Source organism: Eutrigla gurnardus, assembly GCF_963514095.1.
Source record: "Eutrigla gurnardus genome assembly, chromosome: 5".
NCBI classification, from domain to species: Eukaryota; Metazoa; Chordata; class Actinopteri; order Perciformes; family Triglidae; genus Eutrigla; species Eutrigla gurnardus.
Window position 1 is genome coordinate 21,179,784 of NC_139919.1, and position 27,513 is coordinate 21,207,296.

The window sequence follows — 27,513 nt, forward strand, 5'->3', positions numbered from 1 at the left end:
ATTTTAAATAAAATATCTTCTGACTAGTTTAGAATTGCATCTTCTATACAATCTGAAATAGGCAGTTGCTGCAAGGGAATACTATTTCTCACAATAAAAAACCGAACAGGAGCCATTACATATTAAATAGAAATAATTCCCTTTACCATGTTACTTAAGTTCATAACAATTTAATATCAATATCATCCAATAATACCATATCAAAAGATACATTTAATTTGGTGCAGCACTTTGAAGAGATTGCATATATTAAGTTACATTTCAACAACAAAGACACCAATACAGTCAAAGCACTTATAAAAAATATACCTAAAACATAAACTTCCTGGTAAAAAAACAAACAAACATTCATGTTTCCCTTTTGTTTTCATTAAAAACAGAATCCTTCATGACAGATGACACAGACCCACTGAACACCTGAGACTCCATATGTTGATACAACCAAAACATAAAAGGCTACTTGTTGGTTAATGTTTGGCACGATAGTGATATCACTAATCTAATTGGCCAGCAGATGGCAGCGGTGTGACGCTGAGCTGTGCCTTCACTGATCAAACCAATGAAAACAACACAGGCTGATATTTGTGATTCATTTACATTCATCATTTTCCAACAACACATTGTTGGTCTCATGTTCTACCTTCAAAACATTGATAAAAATAATTCGAAGAGGTCAATACTGATATGACTTTTGGCACTCTGATTCCAGCCATGGTGCGATATGTGGCTGGAATTAAACAAAATTTAAAAAATACAAGTATATGCTATAACTATGACCCAAACAACACATGTCCAACCATACACTGCAATCTGAAATGTATATTGAGTACTAATGTATATACTCGTTTGACAGATTTCAGGAGGAGGCGCTGATGGCTCGCTGGGAGGCGAGATTCCGGCAGTACAGGAAGACTGAGAGCGGATGGATGAAGGCGAGCAGGCTGAGCAGCGTCAGAGCGATGTTCACCTGCAGATACGTGAAGGGACATAGAGGAGGAAGCAGTGAGAGGAGAGTTCATAGATAAAGATGGTGATTAAAACAGGAGTCAGATGTATAGTAATATCAGTGATATGTCTTCTGCTTACATATAAAGGGTCTCCATCCAGAGGTCCATTCACCAGGGCAAAGCAGGGATACTGCAGCATAGCAAACACTGCAGACAGAGACATGACCAGACCATACAGCTTCCCAAAGTGGCGTGATGGGAAACTACACACACACACACACACACACACACACACACACACACACACACACACATATTATTGTATTTCTATATGCACATATAAGACTTCTCAAGTGTAGTTTACACAGACCTGTGTGTGCATGTGTGTATTCATGTGTTCGATACTCACGCCACACTGATGAAGGCTGCGTTGCCCCCATACAGGAAGGAGCGGTTGAGGACCTGCAGGATGAAGGTCAAGTACTGAAGAGGCAGGTATGGGATGGAGGCACAAACTGAGAACAACACACACTGCAGCGCTGTCAGGAAGAGAGAAAGCACCGAGGCCCGCAGGTCTGCTTCCTGTTCACTCTCTCCTACAAACAGACACACACACAAAAAAACATACCTGTTACATGCTGTTTCCTGTGGAGACACACTGATAGTTGGCCTGCCATGACTGATTTCATTATAGTCCTTATCAGTATAACAGTGTTACCTGCAAGACGAGGTTTGCCCTTGAGTCTGTCCATGATGAGGCCGTTCCAGGGAGCACACAGGACGCCACACAGCTGTGTTATAGCAAAGGCATTGGTGTACTGGCTCACTGCAGGGACACACAAGCAAGGACGAGACGGACAAAAGACTTCATCAACAGTCCAACAAGTATGAAATGCAGCTTCTTGCTCATATGACATATTACTCACTTCCGACGACCTCTTAGTTGAAGGCTCATTGGTTAGTAATACAGTTTTTTTTCGATAGCTTCAACACAATTTTGAAAACAGTGCTTGTTCATTCAAAACACTACACCCAACTGTAATTTGCAGAATACCATATCAGATCGCTGCTTTTCATAGTGCTTATAAACCTGTTTGGTGTGTATATAATTAAGCAAACAAGTGTTTGCACACCAGATGGCTGTTTGGAACCAAATGGTTGGAGGGTATGGGAACTTCAGTCAATGCTTTGGTATTGCAAGGAAGTGACTTAATGATAGATTTCAGGGTGTAATGTATACAAGTGTGTGTATTGTTTTGCAAACAGTGTGAGGTTGATAATGTGTTTCTAGTTGTGCTAATTTGAGATAATGTTTTGCTCCTTGTGTTAACAGTTTTCCTAACTGTGTAACATTTTTTATTTTAGTGTGTAAGCAGTCTAAAAAAACTGTAATGTTTCTTGCAACATCCATCTTTGACAGTCACACGTGCCGTGTTAGTGTGTGTTTACCCAGTGAAGGCTCTCCCGCCGTCAGCCGCTGCAGCATGGGGTTGAGGGTGCCGATGAAGAGGTAATGTCTGAGCTGCATAATCGACAACCAAAGCAGCTGCAGCACAAAGAACCTGGACATTAAACACTCTCGGAAGCTCTTCTCTGAGAGAGGCGAGGGGAGACCACAGAGATGGATAAAGAGAAGTAGGATGTATGGTTATTTAATTCTGTCTTACTGTAGATATCTCTGCCACAGTAAAGTGAACAAACCTGGTTTCACAGGGTTGTCCTTGAGGGGCGTTTCTTCTTTTGTCACCTCCGTGTTAACATCCCCTGTTGCCTCCTCTAGACTCAGAGTCTTTGATGTACCACAGGTTATCCTGACAAAGGTCAAAAGGTCACAGTGGGTCAGTCACAAACTGAGGGTCAAACTTGTGGGAGTTCTTTGAAATTAGCTCAAACGATTTAGAAACTACTTAGTCCTCCTGTCTATCAAAGCCCTAAATGAGCCCAACCGCTGGCTTTTATCTGTACATTTCTATATGCATGTCATTAAATGTTAATGAGGCTACTTTATGATTATTGCACATATTATGTAAACTATTCTGATGACGACTGGTGTGTTGTGTGATGGGCAGTGTCAGTACTGCATGTGTGTGTGTGTGTGTGTGTGTGTACTGGACTGTATGTATGTATGTAATGTACGTACTGTATGCACCATGTCCCTTTGAATTTTTACAGCAAAGCAACAACACATACTGTATGTGTGGAATCATTTTTTTTTCTTGCACAGTATTTGGTTATCTTTAATTTTCAAACATTACACCCTGTCACACCCAAAACGTGTTTTTCTTGCTGATAAGTACACTGAACTCTTCAAACTGTACAATAGACTTCTAGCAAAGAGCTCAAGTAAGCTCAAGTTTTCAAAACCTATTTGGAATTTGATTTGGTCTATTTGCACTATTTGTTTTTATTCAAACGTTTACCGTTGATTTTTATTTTCACTGTACCCGTATGTGTAGTCATCAGGCAGCGGGTATGGAATCCGGTCTCTTGGCAGCAGGAAGAAAGTCCTGAGGAGGTGAATGACGCTGCAGGCGGATAGGAAGAGGAAGGAGGAGCGAATGGAGACACCAACCTCGTGTAATAACTGCAGGAGAAGACATCATGATTGTTGTAAAACATTAAGTGGTATATATATATATATATATATATATCATTGTGAATGTGTGTGTGAATGTTTCCCACCTTGATGACAAGGAAGAGTGCCGATGAAGAGTCGAAGGCTCCGTTATAGAGAGTGATAATGGTGGAGCGGTGTGAGCCGAACAGATGTCCAACCTTGAGGCGAAAAATTGACATTTATTAAAACGGATGCTTTAATATGTGTTTGCACTTTCCTACAGTACAGGACAGGCTACATGACACAACACTGTCAAGCATCATCGGCTACTGCTCATGCTGGAGGACGGAGATGCAAAATGACGTCCGCAAAAAGGAGAAAAGTGGACATCAGTGATCTCGGTGTGTTCATGGCCCTTTTCTGCTCAAGGAATATAATCTTCTGTGCCACTTTCACACTCATGAATACAAAAAAAGGTGAATGAAAAAAAAGTACTTAGTGTGGTCATGTTTAAAGATATTGGAATTAGAGTAAAAAGTTCATTCAAACCATTGATTGTGAATGTTTTCAGAATATACTTGTAAAAAAACATTCGAAAACGTGGAGTCGTTGTTATTCATAGCTTATTTTGCATTTACTTTTAAGTCATTCAGTGTTTAACCTTTTCTCCCTATGTTGAGCTACCAGTTTGATCATGAAGATGTGGTATTGAAACGTTTCCCTGCGAGGGCTTTTATTTTCATATAATCATGAGCTGAGTCTGAGAAAAGCCCTGCAGCCAACCAAAGTGCAATGAAGGCAAATTATCTGTCTTCTTTTCTTTTTTTTGAGTTCCTGCACTGAGCTGACCTGAAAACAGTCGTATAACATATTTAACAAGACGTAAACAATACAATATTATACAGCAAACTTCTGACGCTTCAAAAAATAGCTCTTAACAGTGTTTCTCAATCTCAGCTATCCTTAAAAATGTAATTAGTTTGAGTTGGTGGTTAGAGGTAGTGATACTCCACTGACAGAGCGTGTGCAGGCCTCCAGGAGTTCAAAAATCATGTAACCCCAACATTTAATTCAATTGGTCAAACTTTCATTTTTTTACTTTCCCTTGCAGCAATTTTCAATTGCAATTTAGAGCAAATATCAAACATTCACTGTTCCTGAAATAAAATTAAAAAATGTGAATAATTAAATAAAAATAATTCATCTCAATCAAAATTCATCAACAATTATTATTATTATTTTAGTGTAATATGGCAACTTTAGCCATAAGCAAATGTAATGGACAGCTTTCATAATTTTCTTTATAGTATTCAATTAAATAATGGTTTAAAAAATGGTTTAAAATTATGACAATAAGCTTTATAAACTGAAAGACTACTTCAAATACCTGCATGTTGGTCATTAGTAACAAAATGCCACCCGCTGCCAGGAGGGAGAGAGCTGGGAACAACAGGTTGGACAAAACTGATGGGGAAAAACATGGGGAAAGTGAGAAGCTGTAACATCTTCCTTCTTCCTTTTCGACTATACGGTTCCTGAGAAAGCACACAACAACGAGCGGGATGAATGTTCCTCACCTGCTGTTGAGAAGGTCACCATCAAGGTACCCGTGGTGTAAAGAAATCTGATGGGAAAAAAGATACGCAAGTGTTATAATGTAATTTAGCTTGTGTTCTCCTGGGCTTAATGGAAGCTCCCAGAAGGAACAATCTTTTTATTTCTATCAAAAATAAGAATGAAATGGGGACATAAATAAGTTTAAAAGTGAATAAATAATAATAATAATGAAATAAATAAATTCTTCTGTTGTTTTTTTTTTTTGCAGACTTTCTGGCAATGCCCAGCCGTCACCTCCCCTCACATTCTTTGCCCTTTATTTTCCCTCCACCCTCTTTTAGTGGAAACATATGGGCGTCCTTAGTAGCAATTTGTTATTGTGGATTTAGATATAACGGATCTGGGCAGGAATGTTTGGATGGTGTTATGTCAGATGTTAAATATTAACTCTGAGGCAGTAGGGAGGGCTTTGGGTCACAGAGTCTAAACATTTGCACAAAAAAATATATATTTCATTTATTAACTTTTCTATTTCTTATCCTTGTCTCACCTTTCTTCTTTCCAGTTTCATTGCTCTATGTTTTCTTAACTGTACCCTTTTCCTCATAACACATTTACTCGACATTCAGCATAAGCGTCAGCCTCTGGTTCACCGTAGCTCTATTTGTGTTGATGTCTGGAGACTTCAGCTACTTCAACATGCCCTTAAATAGAGCTTCTCTTTCGCTTTTCTTGTTGTAACGCAATACAATCTTTCACTTCACATGAGCTTGTAGAATATCTTTAGCAGCACAGATGTGGGAATCCCTCAAGGGGAAATACCAGAGACAGACTGGAATTACAGCCTCTTTGCAGTGTAGTGTTAGCTTAGCCACCACAGGCAGAGAGACGACAACTTTGAGACAAAATGTCTCCAACTGGACATTTGGATTAAGCTTCCACACAGTCAGTACACATGATGTGCCCAAACAAAGAAAAAGAAGCTGCTGCACCTTGCACTTTTTCCTTAATAATCACACTAATACCTCTCATGTGAAATTACATAGGAAATCATTTAGATCAACTGACCAATAACTCTTCAGTAATTAAGGTGGACTTACATTCCAAAGAGCCGAGCCACTGCGGTACCAAACTGGTCAAAGATGAAACCATTGGGCAGCGTCAGGAAGTTGTTCATAGAGGAGGCGATGGTGAAAACCAGAGATAACTGTTCATCCTGTCCACTGCAATCTGTAGGCACATAAAACAGAGAAAGAGAGAGCAAAGATGGGGAACTATATCATTAAACAGGTGATGGTCAGACAGCACAACAACATCTAGAGTTGTAATTCATTTTAGAAATAGTTCTCAGTCCTTTTTTAAAAAAAAACAACAGAAATCACACTCCTTAGAATTCAAAGTAGTAAAGGTGATGATATCAAACTCACCTAAGACCTGTGTTGCATTGACTTCTGTGGTGTTGACACACAGAGAGCCGAAGTAGCCCTCCGTCTTCAGGACAAAAACAAGGGAAGCCCATCCGAACACGGCTCCGGCGAAACACAGGCACTCCACCAGACCTGTGGCAAAGGTTAACCAGCGTTGCACCGCCATTCTGTTCCCAAGACCTGGCATGGTCCCTCACACACACACACACACACACACACACACACACACACACACACACACACACACACACACACACAGGCAGACAATTCACAAAACCTAATTTTCACCTACATGGACACACACAGACACACACATGCATGCACACACACGTGTCTCTCGTCACTGCAACTGCGAAAGAAAGTAAACAAAAATGAAGAATTCTGATGCATTTAGAGTGGACGACATGTTAGCATGAGTCCGCTGTGCAGCTTTAAAACATTAACATTTTCCTATGATAAAAAAAAAGACACGTCATGATATGGGTGGGAAACATCAGGGAAAATGCTGCTTGAGTCCAAGTCATTAGGTCAGTTCTCTTTCACACAATGATGGACTGCATACATATAAACATTGGAACACAGAAACAAGTAAATTACCTCATGTGAAGCCACAAAATGATACACAGCAGTTAAATTGTATTATTCTCCAGCGTGCTACTCCGTAGTACTCACAGTTCAGCCTCTGTGGGTGTCCCCAAATGTTCTCACAAACCACACCTCTCTGCTCTTTCTCCACTCTCTCTGTTTATATAGGGCAGCTCTTCCTTCCGCTCGCTCCCTCCTCCTCCTCCCTAAACCACATCTCTTTCACAATCGCTTTCTCTGCTGCACAGCGGCGAAAATCCCTCTCCTCTTGAAAAATAAACATTCCTGCGTCCCTGTCAAGCCAAACAGCAGCAAAGCTGCCACTGAATGGGGACTATGTCTGTACATAGAACTTAGAGGTTTTTTTTTCGATTGCTTAATGACAGCGGGCACAACTGTAAGTCACATGTGCAAAACTCTCACCACAGCCTGCACAACAGCAGTTCATGTGGACCAAACTCACTTTTCATTGCTTGAACACGGTTTCAAAACTCTACAAACTGTGGATTTACAGGTCTTTGTTCAAATGCTGTCAAAACTGTAAACCACACATTCAAAACAGGATGATTTCAGCCTGGTGACTTTCAAACACTGATGATTGCAACTTCAGCTGAAAACCTCAGCAGGTGTCTTGTTTTAGACTTGGTATTCTCAATATATTTTTGCAATAGGACCCAAAGGCCCCAAGCAGGAGGAAGAAGAAGGATGTAAAGATGTGCAGGAACATTGTTGACATTGTTGCTGTCAACAGTAAATTACTACAGACAAAATAAATAAATATGTCAAATATGTCACTGTAAAGATGAAAAGTGTCTAACTTGTGTGTTGGTGTCTGATGTTAGTGTTTTTCCTCTCAGTGTGTTCTGCGTGACAGTGTGTGTTGTCACCATGACGATTGTTCAGTGTTGGTTTTGCAAGTGATGTTAACTGTTGAGCTCAGGTGACTGTTGGTGATGCAGAATGTGTGAGAGTTTTGCACATGTAGCTGCAGTTGTGACATGAAACATGAACATGAAAATGTAACAAAAAACAAAATATGGATTATCCCTTTTAATAAACTACAGGTGCAAAATTTAAGCCAGAGATATTTACATTCAGTCGTGTGAGGCTGATCATTCTTGAGTGTCGTGTCTGATGGAAATGAAATCTTTAAATGTCTATTTTTCAATAAATATAGACACAAATAAAGACTGAATAATATCAACCCATTATGCCAGTAGAAATGGAGACAGCAAACAGTATAATAGAGAATCCAGGTTGTTGTTTCTGTGGAGGTTAAACAGGTAACAAGCTGCAGAGAGAAAACACATACTGTACAAACTCTATCAAATGCCTCTAGAGCTGTTATATCTGACTGACAGACGTGTGATCAGCTACCGTCATTGGAAACAGACATGTGACGCTTCAGAGGAAAGGACGTCTTTCTCAGGGTTTCTCAGGGTCATTTCTCAGGTTCCTCGCATGGTTGATGATGCAAGTGAGGGAAACGTGGATGCACTTTCAGAGACTTGGAATGCACCCCATATCCTATAGCACAATCTAAATAGCTTAAATCATGGGATGCATCTGTGAGTTAAATAAAAATGTCTAATGTCAGCTCAGCGTTTTATTTTTGCTGAGTCCTGTATTTTATTAAAATGGGAATCATGCAATCGCTGGTGCGTGTGTGCGTGCATACGTTTGTGAGAGAATGAGTTCCTGTTAACCTCTGTGTCTGTCCACGGCTAATCTCACATTCTGCTGCAGAAAACCTGCATACTATTTTGGGTGAACAGCTGCTGAAGGATGTCTCGTAGTTTTGGTGACTTATGGTGGAAATCAGTGTATGATTTCCTGGTGAGAAATAAGAATACTACTCCGAACAGAGCTTTGACTAATTTATGAAGGAAAGAGTCCAAAACAGGCAGTCGCTACAGACAGACTGCAAACAGACAAAGTCTAATAAGTCAAGGCCCTCGCAAACAGGGTGTCCAAGCGGACCGCGTCACCAACATACAGCTTCAGAGCAAACTCTCTGGCCAGATAGGGGCAGACTCCACGAGAGTCTGACAATTCTTCAGTCTTGAGAAGAGCTCTTTCTACAGTTGTTGGTGAACATCCAGTCTGTGGGGTCCATAAGTAGTACTTATGGTTCATGATGATGCAGGTTTTATGTCATTGGAGGGCAGCGATCACTGAGTCTGATGAGGCCTACATGGCTCATGGGACTAATCATGTATGTTTTACCAGCATGGGGACCTGATCACAAGACACAGATATTTTTACATGCACACACACTGTGATGCGCACGCAAGCTTGTACCCACTTCCTAAAACCAGTGACTCAGGGGTTACCAACCCGTACATGTGTTTGGTTTAAATAGATCTAACCCTGCAAAGGTTTTGAGCCACGTGACTTCTATCTTGTCGTAATGCAGACTTGCTCTGGCTTAAATGATAATGCTTCCATAATTTTACATTTTGGCTATGATCAACAAATTCCGCAAAGTCCTATGTATATTCATTACCGTCTTGAACTATAAAAACTATAAAAACACAGTCAAACTGGCTTACATAATCTTCTTTAAACAAGAGGAGCAACATCAAGCTCTACTTGCGGATGGCTGACGTTTGCATGCCCTATAATAAAAGTGTTCGGACTAGTCTGCAGCTCCTTGACCTCTGCTTATTATTCACGAATAGACACAAACATATTCAGCCTATGACCAAATTGTGTGAAACATCGATTGTTTCCCTGCAAGTGAGGCAGTTTGACAAAATCAATGCAGACTTTCATACTGCTTCAGTCTGTTTAAGAGTGACATTACCTTACCTGACAAACAATAACACTGTTTTTTTCCCCCTGAAAACTTGTTCCATCAATAGTGACATCACTGCATCATAGCATCAAAACCGATTAAAATTAATTAATATTTCCTGCCAAGTAGGAGCGCATTCTGGAGTTACGTTTCTTTATCTAATTACAAGTTTTAATCATCACTCCTCAGTGAAGAGGAACATTTTCAAGTAAAGTATCTACGATAAACTAATGATACGATATCATATGACATATCGTGTCATTCCAGCGGAACAGCTACAGTGAAGCCTCTCCTTATAAAACCCACCCTCAGTGGTGGAACGAACTCCCGACCAATGTCAGGACAGCAGAGTCATTTGCCATCTTCCGAAAAAGGCTCAAGACTCACCTGTTCGACTCTACATAGCATGACCCACCAACACCCCCCCCCCCCCCCCCCCCCCAAAAAAAACAAAAAACCTTACCTATAGCACTCTGATCGTAGCACTGTTGCTCTTGAAGTACTACTTTACTCAGATAAGGACCTAACACTTGTTCAATTTTTAGCTCTTACTTTATCAGCAATGATACGTTGTGGTTTCCTTGTTTCCTTCTTTTGACAAATGTACTTTTTGTAAGTCGCTTTGGACAAAAGCGTCTGCTAAATGACCTAAATGTAAATGTAAATAAACTACTTAGTACGGTGACCTGAGGGTCAAAACACAACAACCTTAAAAAAAGAAAAAAAACTGGATAATGTTTCATAAAACCAAACAAAAAAATTCTAACAAAACCAAACAAAAAAGTTTCTAAAAACGCACCAACCTTGCAGAAAAAAACACTATTTCAAAGTGGGCCGAGTGCAACAACAACAACTAAACCATTTGTAAAATGGTAAATGTAAATGTAAATTATAAACGTTGCAATTACAACAGGGCCTTTGTTGGCCTGACGTTGTCTGTGCTCGGGCCTTAAATGTAAGAACATCCTCTCTTCTAGGAGCATGGACTGCTTCACTTTGTATTGCAGAGAAGTCTGGTTACAACCAACTAGTGCAGACTGAAACAAGTCGAACCCGTTAGCCTGCTAGCACAGACATGACTTGATCGATCCTGGTGCCTTAGCTGTTCAGTAGGCAGTCACTCTGATCGGAAATCAATGTGTTTGTTTTTCAGTTAATATCTTATCTTATCTTAGACAGAACACTTACCGTTTATACCTTTTCAGAATTAGAGTCCCGGATATTCCAGTATAACGCACTAAAGCACACAAGAGGAACTTTCATTCACCCAGACCATATAGAACAAGCCTCTCAAAAAAGTAGGTTAGGCACTCACGAGCACACAAGCCAGACACGCCTTCCCTCGTCCGTAACATATGTGTGTACTGTGAATGCAGCCTTGCACCTGGCTTGACTCCTCTTCATCCTGGCTTGGCCTGTGTGAGGTCAAATCTGACCGATTTCCTACTTTCATCAATCATAAATATTGTGTTTTACATTTTATTGTCTCAAGGCCTTATGATATCCTCCACACTAGGCATTTGAACATATACAATTAATCATCACCACTTTCGTTGAATTTTGAGTGGTTAAATCAACTTTGTAACACCTGTGGTGTTCCCGGTCAAAAATGACCACCTTAGGAAATGAATGGGTGACCCTAGTTTGTGTTCATCCATCAGATAGTATACAACCACAAATCCACCACCGCCACCACACACACACACACACACACACACACACACACACACACACACACACACACACACACAGACACACACACACACACACACACACACACACACAGACACACACACACACACACACACACACACACACACACACACACACACACACACACACACACTACACCCCACGTGAACCCCTTTCAGACTGAATAATTAGGTGTCTCCTCTTCTCACCTCTTTCCTGCGCTTATGTGCCTCTCCCCAACGTGAACCACACTTTTTGATACAAAATGTATCATATCTTCACACAGACCACCTATATAAAGCTTTATTTGTGTACTGCTGTCATTTTACTCTGAACACAATGAGTAGGCGCCTGATAAGACGATTTTCTGCCAGAGAGGCTCTTGACCTTTTTTTTTTCAAACTGATGAAGAAGGGATTGAAGTTGAACCGGAAATAGAGGAGGATGTCTCAGAAAAAGAAGACAACATCGATCCTGATTTTGACCCAGACCATTGTGAGACCGACCAGTCAACAGATGGTGAGGAAGAGGCACCTGAGATGACATTCCAGTCCAAGGATGGCAACATGCTCTGGTATTCATCCACCCAGGACAGAGGAGGCAGAGCAAGAGTTTAGGATATTGTTAGGATGACGCCAGGGCGAACACGGAACACAACATCTCATGTGGATGACATCAAGTCCAGCTTCCAACTCTTTTTACCAGAGTCCATTATCGAAAATTATACTGATGACAAACCTGGAGGGGAGGCGTGTGTTTGCAGACACATGGAAAGCATTGAACCAGGTAGACCTCCAAGCCTACATGGGTCTGTTGATTTTAGCAGGAGTATATCGGTCCAACAATGAGGCTTCCAAAAGGTCTGTGGGATGCGGAGTCAGGGAGGCCTATATTCTGGTCAACTATGTCCCTGCAACACTTTCATGTCCACTCACGAGTTATCCGATTTGATGACAGAACTTCCCAACCTTTCCGACCTTGCCTACGTTTGCAAGGCGCATTCCGACCTGATTGCAAAATGCCAATCCTGTGTGTGAAGACACACACACACACACACACCCACACCCACACCCACACACACACACACACACACACACATGGATGATGTGTTCATGCTGATGTTCTGTGTTTTGTGAATTTGGTCTCTGTTTTGATTTTTTTTTTTTTACAATACACGCGAATTTTGGAATAAAGTGTACAATTTCAATATTCACTGCAGTTATTCATGTAAACCAGTAGTCTGAGACATTGTTAACAGCTTAAAGGGGAGTAAAATCAAATTTGGTGATGATCAGGGGTTTTTGTGTTAATGTAAGAGCAGTTAAAACAGGCCGGTCAAATTTGACCGGGAACACTAAAGTAAGGGGGGAGAAACGAACACGACACAAAGGTTAAGCCAGGATACATGGAGGAGACTCGCTCAATAATGTACCGAATGTACAGACATGAAGGTGGTATGGATCTTCTAATCCAACATCAAAAGCAAAAGTTGACATTGTTTGGTACAAATTCACACAGCCAGTCATATGACCACACAACAACGACCACAGACTCGGGCAGGAGAGCACTGTTGCAACTTTACAGTCTGTCTGGCCTTGAAGAATAACCCCTTTCAACATCTGTAATAAGAAAAATAAAATATAAAAGCCAGTAGTGGTGACAACATACCTGCATACAGTTTCTCCAGTAACTGCAAAACAACTCTGAGAGGAAGTGAGGAAATAGGAAGTAACGTCAAGACAAATAGGTGGACTTTGAGGAAAAACCTGTCTTGAAAGGCTGTGAAACCTTTGAAGGATAAGAAAACAAGTAATCAGACGGGTCAGTACGTTGTTGTTTTAAATGAGGAGAGCCCACTAACAGTGAGGAACATTGGCTGTAAAAACAGCCCAAAGGTGTTTAGGCGTTTGCCTCTAACTGTATAATGGAACTGTTAAGCTTTATTTACATGAAGACAACTTTCCTGCAAAGAATGTGTTAGGGGTAAGGCAATGGCATTAGGGGCTCTCATAAACAAAAAAAGTACTGGAGTGTGTGTTCATTAAAGTAACCAGAAAACAATCATGAAAAGTGCCAACATCAGCAACTTCAAGGACAGCTGATGTTCAGATGTCATCATCTCTCATTGTGTTTTTTTTTAATTATTTTTAGAAAATGATGCACGAGACGATTCACGAGGCCCTCTTACTTCATCTCACTCGCTACTTCTTCTTTAAAGAATAGCATTTGTGGTGAAAGAGAACGATAATTCACACGTGACTTGTAAGATACAATCATTTGATCTCATAGTATTCCATACATTCTGCCATTATTGAGAGGCTGAGATTAGGCAATTTAAAGACAACAGTTTATTGAGAGCAAGCATTTCAACCCCCAAACATACCAAACCTCTTTCAATGAGAGTCTCATTCAATACAGTGTGTGAACGAGCATAGAAGGGCAGCAGCAGGAAAGCAACTCTTTCAATAATTTTTAAAAATCCACCTTTTTAAAGGAGCCTTTTTTCTGATGTATTTGTTGTCATTGTTGTTGTTTTTCTCAATTGTATTTTGTGTTTTTGTTGTTTCGATTTGTCTCATTGTAAAACACAAATATATTTTTGAAACTGTCAAACAAATTAAGCTTATTGTTATGACTTACCCCATATTCTTTGACACCAGTTAGTGATATTCAAGTTGTTGGTAAATATAAATAATTTGCTCCTTTGTCTTCAGTTTTCAGGAATTCTATTTTACAGTGTTACTTCATCGGATCTCTGAATTATTCTAATTACAGTAAATTATCTCCGAAGAGCAAATCACTCTGACTGAACTGCTCACAAAATGCAGACATGCAACCTGTAAGGACTGGAGGGGTCCCAAGCACACAGATTGGTTTTCATTCAGAGGTAACACACGCAGGAGGAAAAAAATGAACGTCGGTTAATGCACAATTTTTTTGTTCACGCATTAATGCAAAAGAAAAAAACTCTTAGTAGTACACTGTGTGACTGACAGGAGGTTAAACAGTAAATTATTAAAATCTCCACTGCAAACTCTGCTCTGTTAATATCAAGGAAACGCAAAGTTGGATGTTTTCAAAGTTATTGTTAGAACTGTAACTGTAACTGCAACTATTGAAATTTAAATGTTTGTACTCAACCTGATAAATAGTGTTATCAGTGCATCTCTAGAGGCTTCACATTCTTGGACATTTTTCACAATGTATTTACGAACGGTGATTAATCGTGATTAATCCACAGCTACCTTGCAGTTAATCTGATTAAAATTGTTAATCGATTGACAGCTAAAAAAACAAACATAGAAACTGGGAACTACAACGCTTTACACTGAGGGACCACATACAGTGAGGCACACAATTCAGCCAAAGTGCATTTCAAGTGTGACGTATGCTGTTCGTGCTTGTTGTAGCCTATGAGGATGAGACTCATTCATGATTAAAGGGTTTCGATGGGACGTGGCTGGAAACAATCAATGCACAATCACGCCATGCAGCAAAGCACAGCGTCATTGATGGTGCAGACAGTGTCGGCGCAACGCTTTGGTCATGCTGTTACATCAACAGTTCAGTAAGAAGCTGCAAGTAGGGAGAGCCTCTGATCTATTTCCAGGCTATACAGCACTCTGGTGGCAGGATGTACACTTGCCTGATGGTATGCCCTCCTACAGTGATCCCATTGTCCATGCCATCCACATATTGTTCGTCCCATAAGACGTAAAGACCCAGCGGGGAGCACCGGCATGCTGCTGCCCCTGCTGACACGCTGGGCGGGGAGACAGATGCTTGCACCACAGCTGGTCTCTGAACGCTTCCTCCAGGTCCAAGTGCTCCTTTGCTTCCTCTACATTTCGATATGTGCGTTTTTTAAAATTAATTTAAGTTATGTAGCGAATATAAAGTACAAGTAAATGCAGTCCATGCTGTGGATGACCAATTAATCATATCTTGTAAACGTATTGTCTTGAATATCAATTAAAAGGCTGCAGCTCTGCGAGCCCTATTTTCCAATAGAGGACTACACTTGGGTTGTTTAGTCTGTTGGCGCCACCGTGTGGCCAACTGTTAATAATGCAACGCCTTGTAAAACGTATTTCCTCTAATAAATTAAGACTGATGATTATTTTACATGGTTAGTCAACTTTGCATGTCTGAATGGATTCATATTATGATTGTGAATTCAATATTATAAGCCATACTAAGAGTATTGTGTCGTTTGAACACTGAGCATTATCATATTATTTTTGATAAATGATGAGGGGAAAATTTAAATTCTGTAGTTCTATCAAAGCTGAAGCTCAAGACACTACTCATTCTGATTATTATATCATTAATTATATCATTAATAAAAAGTGAATGGAGAAAACAACAGATGATGGCTAGAGACATCTTTCTATTGAATGATGAAGTCATCTGTGGTCTGTCCACAATCCGCAGGTTATTGTCATCTTTGAAAGCTTTATCACTGCACATGAGTAGATTTTTGAAGACATCCTCTCATCTAATAGGCTTCTTCAGTTCTGAATGACTAGATGGGAGCTTAGGAATTTTACTTCTTGTGGGGTTGTTAATTTCTTTGTGTGTCCAGTAGAAAAATGTGTTTTTCACTGACTCTAAATCTCTTCCCGAGCAGTTGAGTTATTTTCTGTGTTGTTTCCACCATTCTGTGGGCAGAGATGTCTTGAGACTTTTAAGTCATCCTGACTGCCAGCCAGATGTGTCCACTAGATGTCACTGCAGCACCCACAGACTATTCTGCTACACTGGCAAGTTTACACACTGTTGCCCATATAGTTGGCAAAAAAAACCCCGCCTGGAATGAATTTAAGAAGGAATATTACTAATAAAGTATTGTGATACTTCGTTATAAATATATTTGTTTTCAAACACATTAACAATCAAACAGACATGCCAAAGTCTTATCACAAATCTAACCACTGATGTCAACATTTCATTTGACTCACATAATTGATCCTACTGTGGGGTTTTCACGATTCTGTATCGTGTAATGACATAGAGTCCTCATGGCACTCTCGGCATCCACATCTGGAATATGTCTCACAGCTTCAGTACTTGCAGTGGATGCACTCTTTGTTTTCTGCAGCCACTAGCAAGGAGAGGGGTTGTTCAGGAGAGAGTTTGATTGAGAAAGAGAAAACATTGGAAGGGAGGGGGATGTGTGGGGGAGAGCTGGCGTATATAAAGAATGAGAGAGAGGCAAGAGCAGAAAGGTGTGTTTTGAAGATTGTTTTGTGTCAGGCATAGAGGCTAAACTGTGATTATTGGAAATTATTGGAGAGCTGGAGAATAATACAACTTAAAAACTATATATTAAGATTTTTTGATGGCTTCGCATTAGGTTTTTTTTAATTCTTTACTTCTGCTATTAAAGTGAGGGTTTCATGACCAGCCAGTATCTTTAAAATATATTGTAATTTTTTTGTTCTTTAAAGTCTTAAGGGGAAATGCGGTGTTTTGTGAACACCTCGTTGGTGCAACGCTTGTTCACCTTTGTCACAGGTCTGGTGGAGTGCCTGTGTTTCGCTGGAGTCGTGTTCGGATGGGCTTCCCTTGTTTTTGTCCTGAAGACGGAGGGCTACTTCAGCTCTTTGTGTGTCAACACCACAGAAGTCAATGCAACACAGGTCTTAGGTGAGTTTGATATCATCACCTCCACAACTTTTAATTCTGTGCACCTGGATTTCTAAAATCGATCCTTTGCACAGCTCTGTCTGAGCTTCATTGTCACCTGTGATCAAACAGGTGATTGACTTTCACTGGGCTGCATTAGTTATAAGTGATTACAACTGTTAATGCTGACCTCTCTCACCTTCATCGCCCTGTCTTACCACGAACATCTAAACCTTGTTTCTCTCTCAACAGATTGTAGTGGACAGGATGAACAGTTCTCTCTTGTTTTCGTGATTGCCTCCTTTCTGTTCAGCTTCATGACGCTACCCAATGGTCTCCTTTTTGACCGGTTTGGTACCACAGTGGCTCGGCTCTTTGGAATGTGAGTTAATCTTAATTACTTAAGAATTAGTGGTCAGTGGTACATGAAATTGTAGGAGCAGTGGCTAACACCTGTTATCCCTATCATTTAAACCCTTAGAAAATGGATGTAATCACACCATGATTATGCTTTATACATTTGTTTATACATCTGGAATTATGTGAATATCGGAATATGTGAACATCATAAAACAAATCTCTAACATTAGCAGCACTCTATCATCTACCTGGTTGTGTATTATGGTTCCCCTATGGTCTGTGAAGTATAAATATGTATAAATGTCCTCATGTGTAACATATGCCCATGCACCTGTGTCACCGGAAATATCAACGTTTTACCCTCATGTGACACTAACACTCATTTTAGAGAACCCTCCAGCAGAGTCACTTGCCATTCCCGCAAAAGACTCACCTGTTAAAAAAAAAAAATGCACTTCTATGTTCTTCCCTATAGCACTTTGGTCATAGCACTGTTGTACCTAAGGTATCCTTGCTGAACAGCTACTTTACTGAGATGATAACCTTACACTACTTGTTTTCGCTTTTACTTTATCGGCAATGATATGTTTTGTATGTTGTTTCTTTCTTTCGACAAATGTACTTATTGTAAGTCGCTTTTGACAAAAGCGTCTGCTAAATGCCCTTAATGTAAATGTAAATAGTGGGACGATTCGCACGACGGTTGAGACAAGTGGAGTTCAGATGTCAGTTTTTTTTCTTTTAATTGCTAAATTGTATGATTTATATTAATCTTAAAACCAGTTTTCCCTGCATCTTAAATTATTTGTGTTGTAAAAGCTTGTCCTTGAAAACACCTCTCTCATGCCCATATCATTGAAATGTCATGGTGACACACGTTTTAATTTAACAGATTTCTTTACACTGCGGGTACCTTGATGTTGGCCTTTTCGACTGCAGGTGATCAACATTGTCTTTGTTTTGTGTTCTCTCAGAAAGCACATTGATGAAATGCTGACGAGAATGCTGACTGTTATTGCTTGTCTTTCATCAGTTTTGTCCAACCTGCTGTTCCCATCTCTCTCCCTCTTGGCAGCGGGTGGAAGCTTGTTTCAAATGACAAACATGCAGGTAATGAAGCAGTCATTCATATATATATATATATATATATATATAAAGAAGAGATTTAAAGGATTATTATCAGTTTTGATTAATTATTTCCTTGATTATTCAATTTAAAATTGTAATACATAAATATGGACTTATAATAACACAAATCAACAAGAACAGATTTTACGTGTAATGAAAGTCCCATAGACATGTAGACACTAAAATGCAACATTCATCTGTTTTAATAAATTCAAAATGTTCTCCTTAAGGTAGGAAATCTGTTTGGCTCACATCGCTCCACCGTCATCACTCTGTACAGCGGGGCCACCGACTCTTCCTCAGCGCTCTTCCTTGTGATCAAGGTGAGAAATATATTCACATACTGCTCTCATAAATTAAAGATATGTATCCCTTCTAATGTTGCAACAATGATCTCAACTCCTGCAGCTGCTACACGAGGCCGGCATCTCTCTCCTCTACTGCTTCCTCTTCTTGGCCGCCTGCAGCGTCATTCACCTCCTCAGGACGTTCATCCTGCTGCCCAGAGACCACATTCCCCACCCGCTGCCTGATGACTACACATACGGGTACAAAACACACGTTTTAGGGATACAAAGCTTGTTATTTTTCTGCTGAGAAATCACATTTATGAGGGGCTTGGATGCTCCAAAAGTTGAAAAATAACGAGCTATGCATCGTGGCCCCAATCGTGCGCCAGCTTTGGGATAAAGGTCCTTGTATATCCTCGCCATAGAGTCATTGGGCCTCATTCACCAATGTCTTCCTAAGTTTTTTCTTAAATTTGTTCTGAAGAAAAGTCTACGTTGGATTCATGATGTGTTCTTAAACCGCAGAAATGTTTGCATCTGTGTTCTTGCCAATATAAATCCCCTATAAATTCAAAGCGACACTATGAAAGGTTCTTGTTTACTATAAACACAATTTAATGAACCTGCAGATAATAAAACAGACCAGGCGTAACGTACACTGTGATCTTTGTCAGGATAACCTGTGGTAAATCAAAGACTCCGAGCTTGGAGCACACAACAGCACAGGTGACGACAGAGGGCGAGGATGTCTCTGTGAAACAAGGTGTGTACATCTATAAATGAGATAAACGTATGTAGTGAGATAGTGTTTCCCATATATGCAGGCAGCAAAAAACAAAAAAAAAACAACAACAAAAAAACGTGTGTACGTGTGTATGTATTTATACAACACTTAACAATGAAATGACATCTATATTGATCTAGACTAGATAAGGGACTATATCATCCAAACACAATGTGACCTTTAAGCTGTTCAGTCAGCAGTTTACAAATGTGTACAGTCACATGGAACCCTTAATAGCGAGTGTCTTCCATAACAAAAACAAAACACCATCTACATCAGCTGGTTGTATCAACATCAATGTAGACTTTTTGGAGGCGTAGCAGAACTGACACAAAGGGAGATCGATGAATTTCATAGAGCTGTATTCACTCTGAATAGCAAGCCAGAGATTGACTGGTTCACTACAGTGGTAGCCTAATTAATTGCTTAAAGGGGCCCTATTATGAAAAATCGACTTTTCCATGTTTTTCAACCCTAAAATGGGTCCCTGGGGTGTCAATAAGTCCCCACCGTATCAGAAAAGACCACCATCTCCCTGTTTCACTTTCTCAGTTTGAAAGAAATCCTCCCGATAAACGAACGGTTTGCAGAATGTCCACTAAATGACGTCAGCACCGAATTTTCCTGTGCCTTATATGGGTCATCTCGGCTCATTAGAATCGCTCCTGTGTGGTCCCGCATAATCAGCTGTCAGTGTGATGTACATACAAACCAGTGAACCAAAATGCCAAAATCAACGGAAAGCGAGTTGGCAGTCCAACTGCTGATATTTACTGGCATCGTCGGAGCATCTACGATGGAAATGTGCGCACACGCGTCCGTAAATGTGTGTTTGTGTGTGCGACGCACTTCACCGACAGGAGCTTTGACAACATGGGTCGCTACAGCTCAGGATGCCTCTAACCTGAGGCTAAAGTTTGGATCAGTACCGACAGTCCGAGAGCCAACCACAGACACTGAAGCGGTAAGTTTCTAAATATTATGTAATATGCCGTGTTACAGTTTACCGTTTCTTTCTTAGCATTGGTGTGTTAGCATTGGCGTGTTGCGCTAAAGTTAGCATTGGCGTGTTGCGTTAAAAGCTTCCATTGTATTGATATTGAGGACCGTTATCGATACGTAGTACTGCGGGGGCCCAAACCTGTAAAATAACGCTAGACATCAGTTTGCTTGGGAACGTTTTGTAGCTTGAATGCGGCAGCAAGATCAGCTGATCTGTGTTTGTTTATACACGCCGATGCAAAGACGACGTCACCAAACGTTTGTTTTTGCACCGCTAACGAAGGGATTTTACGAACTATTGGCACGTCACCACATCAGTTATAGTGAAATAGTAACGTGTTCCACATTTCAGATGTAGTTGTAAACGACCGTCTGTCTGACTGTCTGTCTGCTTACAGAGCAGCAGCTAACATCAGCGTCCCACACCGACCCACCACAGCTACTGTTGGCAGTCACCTGTCTAGGAGGACTACAGGCTCCTTACCCAAGTAAAGGTGTGTAGCCTGACATGTAGCCTACTTTAGATCTGGTTTAACAGCAACTACTAGTAGTTTTGCAGATGTGTATTTCTATTATGTGATATGGGTTTCATTCCTCCATACAACTCAGCTACTGTGTCCTGCAAGGACTTTGGTGTTGGCACAGCCATGGTTCCAGACCCGTTTCACAACCACTCCAATAAGGAGACCATCAAAGAGAGCTCGCCTGGACCCGGTAGAGGAGGAGGACACTTTGGAGGGCGGCTCTTCCTTGACTTCAGAAGAGCTTGATATGACCCTGCAGAGTCGGCCACAAACAGTTTGCGTTTGTGTTCTGAGATAACTGTGAACTTCAACTGCTGATTAATTTGACAATAAAGTCTTTACAGTAATTGTAAAATGTGTCATGGTTAATATTACTGAAGTAATGGTCAGGAAGACTGCATAATATGTTGCATAGAGGGATTTATTTTTATAAAACACAATTGATAAACAAACAACAGACTGCTGTATTTCTCTTACGTGTAAAGCACCATAACCAGCTGTATATTTCATGCGTTTTGGAGAGAGAACATTCAGACAGACGACCAGGATGTCCCACCATGCAAGCCTCTTCCTCCTCCAGCTGCTGCATCCGTCTTCTTACCTAGTGTGAATCATGATCATCGTCATGTTATGTTAATAATAATCTCAACAGACAACTTGGTGTAACAGACAGTAACATTACCCGTGGTGTCTCCATGCAGCATTCGTGTTCAGTGTCTGAAGGCCCACTTAGTCACCTAGATGAATATAGTACAGAATTTGAGCATTTCAACAACAAATCTTGTTAATATGGTAACCTGACGGACTTTGCTGACAAGCTGAGGTGTTAACCTCATGTTTGAATTTTGTAACAGTAAGTTTAGCACGTAATGTTGAGATGGAGCACAATCACGTTTATAAAACACAGCACACAGCCTATAACTCACAATTCAGCACATAATTCTGGAGGATGACAAGATACTGACCAAATCCCGTTGCTTGTATATCTTTATATGTAGAGGATCAAGTTTTTAATCCCGTTAATGTGATGTAAACAAACTGCCCGCATACAGGACGCTGTTTTCAGCGGGTTTTCATCCGTTTAAATATAATGTTGCGTCCCCATTTGGAAAACATGCAACTGTGAACTGTCAACAACACGGCACTACTAACGATATTAATTGTTGCCGAAATAGCTCACAGATACGTTACTTATAGAGCGAAGAAAGCAGCATTAGCGTCATTGTGCTTAGCGCTAGCTACGCTAACACACATCAGGTTACCGTCCAAAACGTTACACAGACATGTTAACTAACCATTCAGGTTCGTCCTGCTGCATCCGCGGCGTAGAACTTCTACAGGAGCTGGTCCTAGTTCTGGGTCGGAGTCCGGTTCGAAGCGGTACGGCTGGACCGCTGTTAGTTTGTAGCGTAGAACCATAACCATGGCAACAAGCTGGACGCGGACAGCACGGGGCGGAGAGACACAACCACTTCCTCAGTAGGAGCGGGGTCAGGGGTCATCTCATTAGCATAAGGCTACACCCCGACAGAATCACCCGTTTGAAAAAGTGGGGTAAAAAAGCTGAAAATGAGGAGTGTGATCCACTCCGAAATACATGTTCCGATTGTTTTTTCCAGTTGAGGAATTCAAAGACCAGGTTTGGAGACATCAATAACTTATATTAACTTGTGGAAAAATAGCATAATAGGGCCCCTTTAAGTTAATTGCTATTCATGGATAAGGTCCAGTGTCTGTTCTGTGATAAGCAGCAAGGCTTATAATAACATCTCTAGCATGATACAGCACTTCCGTGCCAAGCATCATCTACCTCCCCAATGAACAAACACACGAAATGTTCACATGCCAACTTTATTATTATTTTTATCATGATTTTGTGACGAAGGCACATATTTTCTTTGTTTCAATTTATGCAGTGTCCAATGTATGCTTGTTTATTCAGTGATGTATTTAATTAAAATGTATTTAAAACACCCAAAGATAGAGTATGGTAGCTAATCAATGTGGATGGGAATTCATGACAGTGCCTCCTCACCAGCAGATGTCGCCATAGAGTGTGAAGCTTCAATCATTGAATCATTTTTCGGATTGAAGGCTTCGTTGGTTCATGAGGCTTCATTTTGCCGTCACTAGCTGCTAGCGAACACTGAAAAATAACATCGTCTCGGCATATATACGGCAGCGACCTTGTTGTTTGTACCACAAGCCTTCTCTGGTTTGGTTCGGTTTCTGTATGAAACATAAGATACTATCTCACAGACCACAGACAACAAATGGTTAACCTGGATTTGAGCTTTTATTTTGGTACTTCCGCTGATCCGCAGTGTGGATTTGCATATTAGCTAAACATTTCGTTTCAGCAAGCACATTTAGATTTAACATTTAGATTTAGATTCAACATTTAGATTTAATATTTATGTTACATTTAGATGTCTACTCAATATCTTTTTTACAAGAAAAGTACATATGACAAAGTTCACAAAGATTGCTGTAAATGTGGTAAAAAAAGTGACTTTAAAAATTCACACCACTTTTTTAAAAATTGTTTGGGGTTAAATGTGGCAAAATGTAGCTGTTAATTCGCCCCATAGTTTGGAAGTTAGGTCCTAAAAGCCTCACTGTGTGAGCTCACAAAAAAATGATCCAAAAATAATCTTGTCTGCTGCGATATCTCCATTCTGGGAAACACTAATTTATCACAGAATAAAGTTATCGTATATCCTACTTCTCTTCATCTTGGTTCCTTCCCTGTAGTAATTCATGTCTGTGGTCTCCCTTCGTCTCTCTCAGAGAAGACTTTCCGTGAGTGTGTTCAGTCCCGGTTCTTTGTACTGGAGGTGCTTTGGTTGGCAGTGATGCAGCTCAGGCATTACTTCTTCATCGGCACCCTCAACCCCATGCTACAGCGGCTGACGGCAGGAGAGCCTTCACTGGGTAAACGAATACAACATCATGTCTAACTGTCTAAGCAAAGGTCAAACCTTTCTTATGAGGTTCACGAAGTTACATGAATTTGAACCGGTTAGCCTGCTTCAACTAAGAGGATGTCACTGAACTAGTATTTCGAGACAGAGTGTAGTTCTCTCATTGGATTTGTTGATCAGTTGGAGACTTTTGTCTCTGTCCGTCTCGTCCTTGCTTGTGTGTCCCTGCAGTGAGCCAGTACACCAATGCCTTTGCTATAACACAGCTGTGTGGCATTTTGTGTGCTCCCTGGAACGGCCTCATCATGGACAGACTCAAGGGCAAACCTCGTCCTGCAGGTAACACACTGTTATGCTGATAAGGACTAGTAATGAAATCTGTGGCCTACAGCCATGGCAGGCCGACTATCAGTGTGTCTCCACAGGAAGTGGTGGGCGCATATATAAAGACACCATAAATATAAAAAAAAAGGCCCTTTACTTAGTGAACAAGAAGTGAACCCTAACCTTGGTTCATTTAAACAGTTAGTTATTAAAAAAATAATAAGAAATGTAAGAGTTGTGACTAGTGATGTATTTCCTCATGGTCAATAAATATATTAGTAATGTTTATAGAACAGTAATAAGCTATGTGATAGATGAATGTCAATGGTTTTAAATAACAAGAGTGTGTTTGTGTGCGTGTGTGTGTTATGAAAACTGATACAAATGGAAGCTTTTGTTTTGTCTGTGTGGACATGTCAACATATCTTCTCTTTGGTGGAAAAGGTGTGTGTGTTTTAATTTCTGTCCTTTTTTTTGGGGTCGTAAAAGAGAGCGAACAGGAAGCAGACCTGCGGTCTTCGGTGCTTTCTCTCTTCCTGACTGCGCTGCAGTGTGTGGTGTTCTCGGTTTGTGCCTCCATCCCAAACCTGCCTCTTCAGTACTTCACCTTCGTCATGCAGGTGCTCAACCGCTCCTTCCTCTTCGGCGGCATTGCAGCTTTCATCAGTGTGGCGTGAGTATCAGCACTTCACTTGCATACGTAGCCAGGTGATCATACAAACACTCACCAGAGAATACTTTCTCCAGTTCTGTGTATTGATTCACTATGCTGATAGGCAGCCTCAACTGTAGCCAGCATGTGGTGTGTCCCAAAATGGCAACATCTTGGCCAGGAATTAAACAAATTCAATAGGGTCGGAGTTTTTAGTGTGACTTTCACATTTCATTACTGCAATGGCCGCAGGGAGTTGGGTAGCATCCAGCAATCCATACACAGGTTTGTCGTGTGCAATGGTTTACTCGATCTTTCTTTGGAAATCTGTTTCCAAAGAAAGCAACCATGTATGACACTGAAAGCATTGCGCAAGTCAATGTAATTGAGATGATTCACCATTTTGCCCTGAGCAAGCTTAGCCTCATTTAGCCTCGCTTCGCCCCGCAAAAAAATGTAACTAGTATTCTCTTAAATATTTTTGGATTAAATGTGCAGGTCTGTTAAATAAGCAATATGTGAGATGCTGTGGCATGTAGTCGTGAGGTTGTAGATTGCATTAAACTGAATATCCCTTTGCTCACCCATCCTTTTCTAAGTGCTTTGGAGAACCACAGTGGCCATAAACATTATGTGGTTTGTGTGTGTGTGTGTGTGTGTATAGTTTCCCATCATGCCACTTTGGGAAGCTGTTTGGTCTGTCCATGGCTCTGGCTTCAGTGTTTACTCTGCTGCAGTATCCCTTATTTGCCCTGGTGAATGGACCTCTGGATGGAGACCCTTTATATGTGAGTAAAACTGTAAATATCACCTACTTACTCTGGTCCTTCTCCCTTTATCACCATCTTTATGAAGTTTCCACTTCCTCCTCTATGCCCCTTCATGTGTCTGCAGGTGAACATCGGTCTAACGCTGCTCAGCCTGCTCGCCTTCATTCATCCCATCTCTGTCTTCCTGCACTGCCGAAATCTCGCCTCCCAGCGAACCACCAATTCCTCCTCTTCAATTCTCTCAAATGAGACTTGAATTGAAACAGTTACAACCTGATGCAGTTGTTGGGTTGCATAATACTTCGCTTCTTATGGGATATACATGATGCATAAATGTTTTTACAGAGTGATCTGATGCATGAATTAACATTTAACACACACTTTTAGTGTAGCATGTGATATATTACTGCTTTTTTGCTGCACTTTATTGTAAAATGCTGAACATTTGAGTCTTCTCACATTGGCAAAATCAAAGAGCAAAGCTGTTCCATTTTGGAAGAAATTAATTAAAAATAAAAATAAAAATAAAAGGGGCTTTTAAGACAGACGAGAAGTCATGGTCACTCTGACACCCGAGGCTCCGACACGTGCGCAGAGTTCATGAAGCAAATAGGCTCGTTCGAGATGAGCCGGGCCTGCGCAGAATCGATCGCCGGCGATTACCGCACTATGCATGCCGGATAGTTTTGTGTTCGACTTGATCCCGACTTGCTCTGGCAACGATAGTCTCACGAGATCAAGGCGGCCGCAGTTTTTAGAAACAAGCGCCGCAGTTGCTCTCAACCGACTGCAAGACCCGGGGCATGATGGGAAACGCCTGGCTCTCGCCTCATCTAAGAGCTGATTGTCTTTTAGTTTCGACAACAAACAGCATGTTTAGTAGAAAATGCATATTTCCTGTTAGACGCTAGATCGTGGGCTGTTAGTCTCATGTTGTGCAATTAAAGTTAAATATGTTAACCAACATATCTCATGTGGTTGATAATATTAATAATAATCATAATAAAGACAATAAAAGAGGCTATTTATATAGACCTTACCAAATAACGCGCAAGGTGTCGGGCCACACATCAGCTGCCTGGAGAGAGCAGGGGTGGGGATGAGGATGCCGTTGCAAATGCGATGATGATTGACTGGGTGGGCGGATCATGCCCTGCTCACGCTGTCTCACTGCACGCCTTGACTACCAGACACAAACAAGACAGCGACAATGGCGACGAGCCAGGGAAATGCAAAGGTAGCGTTCTTGAACTGGATATACCGGCACTACTTCTCGCTCATTGAACTTAAAGGCAAGAGTGTTTATGTACCATGCACGCTATGGAAAAAATACTTTGTCCAAGTCTGCCTCAAGCAACTCGTGTCTTATGAAGCACCTCACATCAACACATGCTCAGTATGCTTAAATGCAAATTGTGTGAATATAATTTTATTTTCAATATTTAATATTGTTACAGAATATTTAGGATAGTGTTCTGTTTATCGTGCAGTAGGCCTAATGAACAGTTACATAGATTTGCACTATTTAGTTGCCAGATTTTCCTTTGTTTCTTTTTACCCAAGTT

General features: G+C 40.8%; 2 protein-coding genes and 1 long non-coding RNA gene across 5 annotated transcripts; 2 read left to right on the top strand and 1 right to left on the bottom strand.

Moving 5' to 3' along the window:
* Positions 1-375: 375 nt before the first annotated feature.
* On the bottom strand, positions 376-7,203 carry LOC311013436 (equilibrative nucleobase transporter 1-like). Of its 2 annotated transcripts, XM_084009511.1 has the most exons (14): positions 7,086-7,203; positions 6,723-6,837; positions 6,489-6,682; positions 6,162-6,291; positions 5,082-5,128; positions 4,892-4,968; positions 3,630-3,722; positions 3,392-3,531; positions 2,649-2,758; positions 2,397-2,540; positions 1,666-1,773; positions 1,357-1,543; positions 1,087-1,210; positions 376-967 (listed from the first exon to the last, which is right to left on the bottom strand). In XM_084009511.1, exons 3-14 carry the CDS (start codon positions 6,673-6,675, stop codon positions 857-859), a joined length of 1,458 nt encoding a protein of 485 aa, XP_083865637.1. In that variant the 5' UTR covers positions 6,676-6,682; positions 6,723-6,837; positions 7,086-7,203; the 3' UTR covers positions 376-856. The 2 variants fall into 2 exon arrangements, with proteins under 2 accessions (XP_083865637.1, XP_083865636.1); XM_084009510.1 differs by lacking the exons at positions 6,723-6,837; positions 7,086-7,203 and having other exon boundaries at positions 3,368-3,531; positions 6,489-6,716.
* Positions 7,204-16,823: 9,620 nt separating this feature from the next.
* On the top strand, positions 16,824-26,829 carry LOC311013983 (equilibrative nucleobase transporter 1-like). Of its 2 annotated transcripts, XM_084010313.1 has the most exons (13): positions 16,891-16,950; positions 17,080-17,211; positions 17,443-17,572; positions 18,443-18,489; positions 18,584-18,660; positions 18,909-19,001; positions 19,087-19,226; positions 19,643-19,731; positions 24,069-24,212; positions 24,434-24,541; positions 25,016-25,199; positions 25,843-25,966; positions 26,073-26,827. In XM_084010313.1, exons 3-13 carry the CDS (start codon positions 17,508-17,510, stop codon positions 26,202-26,204), a joined length of 1,203 nt encoding a protein of 400 aa, XP_083866439.1. In that variant the 5' UTR covers positions 16,891-16,950; positions 17,080-17,211; positions 17,443-17,507; the 3' UTR covers positions 26,205-26,827. The 2 variants fall into 2 exon arrangements, with proteins under 2 accessions (XP_083866438.1, XP_083866439.1); XM_084010312.1 differs by having other exon boundaries at positions 16,824-17,211; positions 26,073-26,829.
* On the top strand, positions 20,568-21,732 carry LOC311013991. The gene is made up of 3 exons (XR_014597210.1): positions 20,568-20,716; positions 21,153-21,248; positions 21,364-21,732. It is a non-coding gene; the product is annotated as an uncharacterized lncRNA (long non-coding RNA).
* Positions 26,830-27,513: the final 684 nt, after the last annotated feature.

What these genes read in the sequence shown, in the direction of transcription:
- LOC311013436 (XM_084009510.1), bottom strand. Translation starts at nt 6,675, where the DNA reads ATGCCAGGTCTTGGGAACAGAATGGCGGTGCAACGCTGGTTAACCTTT. An exon ending in GGTGACCTTCTCAACAGCAG is followed by an intron (nt 4,969 to 5,081) that starts GTGAGGAACATT and finishes TTTCCCCATCAG; the next exon opens with TTTTGTCCAACCTGTTGTTC. An exon ending in GCAGCCTTCATCAGTGTGGC is followed by an intron (nt 1,211 to 1,356) that starts GTGAGTATCGAA and finishes GTGTGTGTGTAG; the next exon opens with TTTCCCATCACGCCACTTTG.
- LOC311013983 (XM_084010312.1), top strand. Translation starts at nt 17,025, where the DNA reads ATGCGGTGTTTTGTGAACACCTCGTTGGTGCAACGCTTGTTCACCTTT. An exon ending in CAATGCAACACAGGTCTTAG is followed by an intron (nt 17,212 to 17,442) that starts GTGAGTTTGATA and finishes CTCTCTCAACAG; the next exon opens with ATTGTAGTGGACAGGATGAA. An exon ending in GCAGCTTTCATCAGTGTGGC is followed by an intron (nt 25,200 to 25,842) that starts GTGAGTATCAGC and finishes GTGTGTGTATAG; the next exon opens with TTTCCCATCATGCCACTTTG.